General features: G+C 47.7%; 1 protein-coding gene across 1 annotated transcript in view; it reads left to right on the forward strand.

Moving 5' to 3' along the window:
• The window catches only part of EPHB1 (EPH receptor B1), a 428352-nt gene extending 420135 nt beyond the window's left edge, over positions 1-8217 (forward strand). Inside the window, exons 14-16 of the mRNA XM_027091661.1 lie at positions 1142-1335; positions 3210-3365; positions 6760-8217. Of these exons, the coding sequence (XP_026947462.1) occupies positions 1142-1335; positions 3210-3365; positions 6760-6868 (459 nt within the window). The 3' untranslated portion in view covers positions 6869-8217. The remainder of the gene's footprint in view (positions 1-1141; positions 1336-3209; positions 3366-6759) is intronic.
• Positions 8218-8656: the final 439 nt, after the last annotated feature.

Consider the following 8656-nt stretch of genomic DNA (forward strand, 5'->3'; position numbering starts at 1 on the left):
ATTAATGTAAAGTCAATGCCTAATTATTATAGAAAATAAACATACAAAGAAACAAAAAGAAAAACACAAAGGGCATTCATGTTTCTGCCTGCCCAGAGGCAACCACCGTTAGTTCCATGATACAGATCCTTCCAAGGACTTTTCTATGCATGTGTGTAATTATTAGTTTTTGTTTTGTTTTGATTCTTGCTTTTTTACAAAAGCAAGCTTATACCATACCTGCACTTACGCAGCCTGCTGTTTTGCCTAATATTACAATGTGAGTATATTTCCATTTCAATAGGCACATTTTTGTAACATCTTAAGGCCTGCATTGTATTCCTGGCCTTCCATTGTGTTATAATAAATTACAGAGCAGGCATAATTGTTTTAAATGAATTAGAAATTAAGAAGTAAAGGGTGAAAAACACAACAATCTGAAGAACAGAAAAAGGACTTAAAGATCCTAAAATCTTTGCAAAACTGTCCCCTGGAGTCTGCGAAAATTAACAAAACCTGATTGGAGATATTCATGTTGGATCACCTTGTTATTTCCACTGTTGTCATTGTACCGAACCAATTTGTTTAACTGGATTATCTTCTACCCAATTCCTGTCGCTGCCTCATGAAGGTTAAGGCAGAAGGTGCCTAGGAAGCATCTAGAGGGTCCCTGGCATGGAGTAGGCCCTCCATCAAATTGTAATCCCTTCTCCCACTTTCTTTTCCCGTAGCAGTGAAAGGATGAGGTCACGATGGGCTTTGGTGGGTGTCCTTTGCAAATAGTTGGCACGTTTCCCATGTGCCATTGTTTCATCTGCCCTGGTGCCACCAGCTGCCAATAAGGCAGAATTGGGCCTGACGTCCTCTCAGGGAGAAGCTCAAACCATTCTTCAGTAAACATTTACAGCCATCTAGTGCGTGTCAGGCCCTGTGCCAGGTGCTGGGGACACAAAGGCACAAGAAGAGGTGGGCCCTGCTTTCTGGGAACTCACAGTGTAGGGGGAAAAGCCAAGTACATGTAAAATCTCTTACTGCGGGAGGTATAGGAGCAGAGAAGGCGGGGCACCTGGGGTAAGGAGGCTCCATCCTCGGAAGCTAATTTGTGAATGACTGGCTGGTGGCTCATCCCCAATCACACCTGTTCCCATGTGTGTCACTGCAGGTCATCAATGCCATTGAGCAGGACTACAGGCTGCCCCCACCCATGGACTGCCCAGCTGCTCTACACCAGCTCATGCTGGACTGCTGGCAAAAAGACCGTAACAGCCGGCCCCGATTTGCAGAGATTGTCAACACCCTGGACAAGATGATCCGGAACCCAGCAAGTCTCAAGACTGTGGCAACCATCACCGCCGTGTGAGTCTAGTGGAGCCAGGTGGCTCCTAGGGGTGAGTGGTCTCACAGTCAGGCAGGGCCCAGAGCGAGGCTCCTAGCCTTCAGTCTACTGAGAGCAAGGGGGAGACAGCTGAGCTTATCCACGGATGGAAGAAGTTCCAACACTCTTCCCTTCCTTTTTCTCTTCCATCTCTCTGAAATATCCCCTGCCTCCAGCATGGGCTGTAGACAGATGAAAAGATAACATATCTGTATCTCTACCTTCCATTGGCCTCAGATGGGCTGGGCACTGGGCTCTGTAGTAGTTGAGTGTATCTGGTCTGACTGGTATGAGACCCCACTTGTGGGCAATCCTGTTTCAGGAAGGCACCCTTTCTGTTAACCACACCAGCGCATGAGGCAGGTGGAGCTGCAGACTTGGAACCTTGGCCAACCTATTAACAGGTAAAGGCCCTGACTGATGTGGGACAAAGAAATTCAGAGCAGTTGGATTTGTTATAAGCAAATGCACAGAACTGTCAGCTGTCAGCCAGAGTCAGCTGTACATCACTCCTTTACATTTGCAGAGTGAACTCATTTGTTAATTCATCCTTTCGACTAGAGTTTATTGGGTGCTTATGTGCTAAGCACTGTGCCCTTGCTGACTGTATAGAATAAGCAAGATAGACATGCCCTCATGGAGCTTAGAATCATTTAGGAGCAGCGAACATTAATCAGATGATTGCCCAAAGAAATACAAACTGAGACTTCACTGGCCAGTGCGGCAGGGAAGTGCCTGATGCTTGGAGAGCATACACCTTGGTCTGGCATCAGGGAGGCGACCCTGATGCCTGTTATTTTGGTTGCGAGCTGAGGAGGGAGGGTGCGTTAACTGAATGAAAGGAAGATGGGAGTAGAGAGTCAGGGTTCCAGATCAAGGGTACAGCATGTGCAGAGGCCCGAGTGTGCGAAGGACAGGGCCAGCGTGTTGGGAGTGCAGTTTGTGGGGGGACCAGGTGGGGACTGGGGCTGGTGAGGTGGGCGAGAGCCAGACACTCAGAGCCTTTAGGCCCTGCTAAGACTTCGGAGCTTGGTTTTCAGAGCAATGATCACCCACTGAAGGGTTTGACATGAATCAGGTCAGGAGTTGGGTTATTGTCAGGATCACATCTCCGTATTTTAAAGAGCACCAGGCTATAACATGGACCTGTTGTTGAGGGGACCATGAAGACAGAGTTGGTAGGAGGACATGGCAGTAGTAACCATGGTAGAGAAGAGAGCATTTTAAGTCAGGCTAATGGTGTGGAAAGAAGCGTTGAGCTTGAGAGATTTTGAAGGTCAAATCTTTATGACTTGGTGAAGGGTTGGGCATGGGTGCTGAAAGTGAGGGCGATGTGAAGATGACCCTGATTTCTGGACTGGGTACCTGGGGTGGGGGGTTCTGCTTTGAGAACATGCCCGAGAAGGTCAGTGGTGCGCTGCTCTGTTCCATTTCTTTCAGTTAGCTGAGGACGGAACCCGGAGGAAAAAATGTTACCGATAGATTTGGAGAGGTTGCAGTGAACTTTATATATTTGTTAAAGGAGCATATCTTTGGTAGGTGAAGCTCTTAGATTTCAGTTTACAAAGGAGTTGTGGTCCTTCTCTTCCCTTCAGACTGCCTGCTGTGCCAGTCTGCCCGTCTGGGCTGACCGGCATGGGACAGAGCCCAGAGCCAGGGGGACTGGCCACCCAGCCTTGAGAAACCAGGCAAGCTCAGGATTGTGTAGGGAAGGAAGGGTCAGCCTGGGTTTCCTGCATAATCCTCATCCCACCAGGGGTGCTGAACCTCCATGAAGTCTGCCGTCCGCCCAGAGTGTGCCTCTGCCCATGCGCCCCTGCAGCTGTGGGGTCACCTGCTCCCCTCTGTCTTCCAGGCCTTCCCAGCCCCTGCTCGACCGTTCCATCCCAGACTTCACTGCCTTTACCACCGTGGATGACTGGCTCAGTGCCATCAAAATGGTCCAGTACAGGGACAGCTTCCTCACCGCCGGCTTCACCTCCCTCCAGCTGGTCACCCAGATGACGTCGGAGTGAGTGACAGGAATCACCTCTGTCCGGCCTGTGGGTGGGGTCAAGGCTCCCTGCCTGCAATCACCCGTGGTGCAAGTCATGCCTTCTGGCCTCATCCTCAGGGCTCCACCTCAGCGCAGAATCGGACCTGGTGGGGAAGCGCCTTGGGAAGACGGAGGGCTGGGGTGGGGAGGCCCAGATCTATTCTGGGTCCCAAATGAGAGTTCTTCAAAGTCACAGCCATATGTCATTTGCCTAATCACTGAGAGTCTCTCCTCTGTTTAAGTTTTTAAACTCAGCCCATCAAAGAAAGCATCCAGCTGGAAAGAACACAGCCAGCCAGCACTTTAAACAGCATAGCAGGAAGAGGCAGAGCCTGATTCAGCAGCAATCTCCGATGTACTGGGAGCCTGTCTTCGTGCTTAGACAGCGCTTGTAAATAAGCCGACGTTTCCATCCCCCACTAGTTATTTTCTAGGCTGCAACCCCCATAAGAGTGTGGAAGAATACAAAAACTAAAATTATTCAAATCAGATGAGAGCCAGAAAGGGTCTTAAAGGCCCACGTAGTCCATCATTTCCCCAAGAATATTCTGAGCAGTACCCGCTCTGGGAAATGTTAATAGGTTCTCCTTGGAAAAAAGGTCCCATGGTCAAATAAATTTGGGAAATACTGAGCACTTTAGCACTCTCTTGGAGAGTCACTCCACATATTAGCATTGTAAAGGCTATAAGAAATCCCGAAGTAAAGAAACCCACGTAAAATTATTAAATACCATGGAAGCGTATTTCGGAGGGGTGGGGTTTTCTGGGCCTGCATTTTGGGAAATCTCTATCTAGTTCCACCCCTTCTATTCAGCGATTCAGAAAGGAGGTGATGTTAGTGCCTGAAGACTCGGCCATCAGGAGTGACAAAGCGGGAACAGAAGCCTGCTTTCCTGACTGCCGGGTCCATACGTTCCAGCCTGTCCATCCAGGGCCACATGGGGCCATACTTGGCTCTACACACCCTGGAGTCACCTGGGCGTCTTTAACTCCTGATGTCTGATTCCTACACCCAATGTAGATCTTCTGATTCATTTGGTACATGGTGAGACCTGGGCATCAGGATGTTAAAACTCCCCAGGTGATTCTAATGTGCAGCAAAGCTTGGGAACCACTGGACTAGAGTGGGCAAGTCGAATTTTGAATACATACACACACACACACACACACACACACACACACACACACACAGAGCAGGGACCTCACCAGCTGCCCGGCTGTGACGTGCACTAACAGCACCAGGGTTGGTAGCCTATGACACACATTTCCCCTGACAGAGGATAAATCAGTCCGCCAGGCAGTTGACAAACACTTATTGATCACCTGTTCTGTGTCAGGTTCAGTGCTGGGTGCTGGGATTCCCTGCTGGGGCAGGCCCGTTGCTGAGTCCCAGGGGAGAGGCAGGGGTAATCCATCCTGAGCAGTTGAGCCCCAGGGGGATGGCTTATTGAAACTCAGCCTTCCAACCCAGATTCCTGCTCTGCAGTCAGTCTTCATAGAGTCCAGCTTCATGTCTCTCAAGCTTATTCTTGCCTGAAATGATGGAACCTCCAGTTTCTCCCAGGAAATGACTTGGATGTGCCTCTAGCCTTGGATCCACTAAACACCAGAATTCACTTTTTCAAACCTGAGTTCATTTCCTGGTGATGCCTAAAAACGTCCTTACCATTATGAGTTATCGTCAGACAGCAAAAATAAACACTAACCCCTTCCCAGTGGAAAACCAGCTTTCCCACCCCACAGAGCTGAAAAGCATGCCTGGGCTCAGAGGCAGAGTGGGTGTCCATGAAGGCAGGGCTGCGCCTGCTTTCCCACTGTCATGGGGCTGAGTACGGGGACCATCATCACCTGATCCCCCACAAACTGAAGGAGTCAAATGGAGTAATTCCCTCAGTCTGGGAATAGCCACATGAAGAAGAGTTAGAGGAAAAATAAAAGGAAAGTGAAACTGAAAAGTAAGGGATTTACTTCAGAGTAAAAAATGTCCACACACTATTGGAGCACTTCCGTTTGCTACTTGAGAGAAAAAAGGCAGGAAAAGAATATGTGTACGTAAATAAAGTAGATTGAGGGACCATTTGTGAATTCAAAATCCAAGCATACCTCTCAAACTTGTGTGCTGAAAAGACGTGGGCAATTTGACAATCTAGACCAGTGACAGCCCTCGGGGGACTGAGAGCCAGCTGAAAGGAGGGGTCAGGAGAGCCCAGGCATTGTGGACGGGGGTCCAGCACAGGGGTCTCCTCATACACCTTGTGCACAGTGCACAGAGCGATCTGCTCGGCTGCGGCAGGGGGGGTCCTCAGGGAATACAGTCAGGACGTTAGAAGAATTCTGAGAGCAGCCCTGCAGGGTGGCTGAGAGCCAGGCCATCCTGAATTTGAAGCCCAGCTCCTCCACTGCTTACCTGCTGTGTGATCTTGAGCATGTTACTTAACTTCTCTGAGCCCTACTCTAGAAAGGGGCAAATAATAATAGTGCCCACCTCTTGGTTTGTGGTAAGAGGTGAGTGGAATAGTACATACAAGGCAACTGGCCTATTGTCTGCCTGCAGGACACACATGAGAAATGATGGCTGGTAAATTATTATCATTGACTCTGAGTGGTTTGACAGTTTTTATGAAATGCTTCCATAGGTATAAATAAGTTAGTATATGGCACATGGGAAGCACTCAAGTACTGTAATATTATTAACTAAAAAAAGATGTATGGGTCTCCCCAAAGACAAATATAAGCCATGAACTTGTTCATATTAAGATTCACAGTTCAGAGATGAATCCAGTGCAAATCCCTACCCTAAACATCTTCCTTGGATTCCTGCTCGGGCAGATATTTGAAAGTTATTTTGAGATCACCCTTCTTAAAAATTCATGATGTTAAAATTCAAACAGAGGCAGAAAATGGAAACTCAGGGGAAAACATCAGAAAACCAGGCAAGCCTCACATCTTTTCAATCACAGTGGGCGATCACTAATTTAGGCAGAAACCTCACAGAATAACCGAAGCCCCATACAGTGTGTGCTTGCATTGTTAAAAAAAAAAATAACAGAGGAAAGTTCTAGCCCACCTAGGGTCATGGACACAAGGAAGGGCTGCTCCAGAACCCGCAGGCAAGCAACAAGGCACAGCACTTCCAGGGTCATCTAAGTTGGAGGGGGCATTGGAGGTGGGGGCCACTGCTTGGAGGAAGTGAGATAGAGCAAGAGAATATCTAGTTAGGTGTTTTTCAGACTCGGGTAAACTTGGGCTCATCAGAGTTTAAACGCTTTTATTTGCCTACCCCACTATTACCAGGAGCTTGCCTTCTGTGACGAGTTTTGATCTGTGAAAAGCACTAACATGCCTTCTTTTGTGGCTTTTTCCCACCTAGAGACCTCCTGAGAATAGGCGTCACCTTGGCAGGTCATCAGAAGAAGATCCTGAACAGCATTCTGTCTATGAGGGTCCAGATGAGTCAATCACCAACGGCAATGGCATGAGAACTCTCGTTTTCTGTGGGGAGGAGAGGAAGGAAAAGGAACAGGCTCGGGGGGAACCAGAGGTTGACCACTGTGGAATGTCCTGGAGAGACTGGCTTTTCAGCTGAGAAATGCATTCTCATCAACGAAGAATAAACTGGACCTATTCCTAATAGGCAACCTTCATTTCTCAGTGACAGACGCAGGTTTAAGATGCCGTGGGAAACCAAATATGTAAGAATAAAAATACACAAAGGTGATGTTCGACGCAAGTGAAGACAAAACAATATGTGTCTGGGGCACCAAGCGTGAACACAGCTCCCACCCTGGGTGGGCTGGAGTCATCCATCTACAACAAGAAAGGGAAGGAGGTAGAGGGAAGAAACAGAAGCAATTTCCCATTTTCTTCCTCACCAATGACATTCTTTTCTTTTCTCCTTTTGTCCTCCTCTCTGAGTCCTCACCCTGCCCCCACATCCATCTCCCTTTGCTCATGACTCGTGTAGGGAAGTTTCTTCAAACAAACCCCAGCTCCTGAGTCTCCAGATGTTCTGTCAGTTGCCAAAGGACCTTGCTGACCACTGCATGGGGAATCCAACCAATTCAATTAATGTCTTCATATTGAAGAAGAGATGTACCTTCAATTGAAACCTTGTTTTTCTTTTGTTTGCATTTTCTGCAAAAAGGAAAAAAGAAACCACAAATTGGAAAAAGAAAAAAAAAAAAGAAAAACCTGTTTCCGTGTTCAAGGGCACGCCTATGTATGTCTGTGTTATAAAATGACCGCTTGTTCGTAACAGATGCAAACAAGAAAGAACTGGGAAGTCTTCGACCCTGGAAGATCCAAAGGGGCCAGGGCATGCTGTTGGTCTGGTTTTCTGATTGGCTCCATTGGCCTATTGGCTCAATGAGGAGACAGGGTAGGGAGAAAAATAAAATGAAAAGGGGGAAAAAAGACTCCAGAGGGTTTGCAAATTCAGACAGGAAACAGGTGAGTGGGTTTGAATTGGATGCAGTGTGGGACATTCGAGAATGAGACTGACTGATTCACTATTCTTGGTGACATCTGAAGAGAAGGAGAAGGAAGGTGTTTCTGGAGAATGTTCTTCCACATCCCTGGAATCTACAATTCAAGATGGCGAGGGCAAGTCCTTCTTCCCTTGTCTGGGGACTGGCTTAAGCTGTGTGACATCCGAGGAATGTTTCAGATGTGTCTGTGTTTCTCTGTATTCCTTCCTGTACCACAGTGTTCAATTCACTTTTGTAAATTCCACCTAACATTTAAATATTTTTAATTTCTCCTTCTACCTTAATCTCCTTGCTAATTTTATCTGTCTAATTAAAATGAGCAGAAGCATGTCTGGGTTTACATAGAATGGTGTCGGAGTGTGTGTTCCCAGACGCCATGTTATAGGAGAATCCTTTATAACTGCCCTTCTTCCCCTAATAGGGGAGGGAGGGAGGGAAACACATACCGGACCCAGGGACTCCCGAGAAGCAGAGTTTGTGAGAATCACCCAGGGACTCCCGAGAAGCAGAGTTTGTGAGAATCACTCTCACGGGAGTGACCCAAAGGAAGAACTAAATAAATAGGAGGCTCTCAAGCCTCAAATATGCAGCGTGAGAAGTCACTGGCAAATAAACATAAACAATCAGCGATAACGCACGACCTGCCCTGAGCTCGGTTTACACGCTGCATTTGAGAAGTTCACATCCAGGCCAAATCTGTAAAAGCCACTGAAGACTATTCCAGACTGCTTCCTTGTGGGGTCCGTGAATGTACAGTTACGGGGGGTGGGGGGATGCGGC

This window comes from Aethalodelphis obliquidens, unplaced genomic scaffold (assembly GCF_003676395.1).
Source record: "Aethalodelphis obliquidens isolate GAN/ISIS:26980383/991018 unplaced genomic scaffold, ASM367639v1 scaffold72, whole genome shotgun sequence".
NCBI classification, from domain to species: Eukaryota; Metazoa; Chordata; class Mammalia; order Artiodactyla; family Delphinidae; genus Aethalodelphis; species Aethalodelphis obliquidens.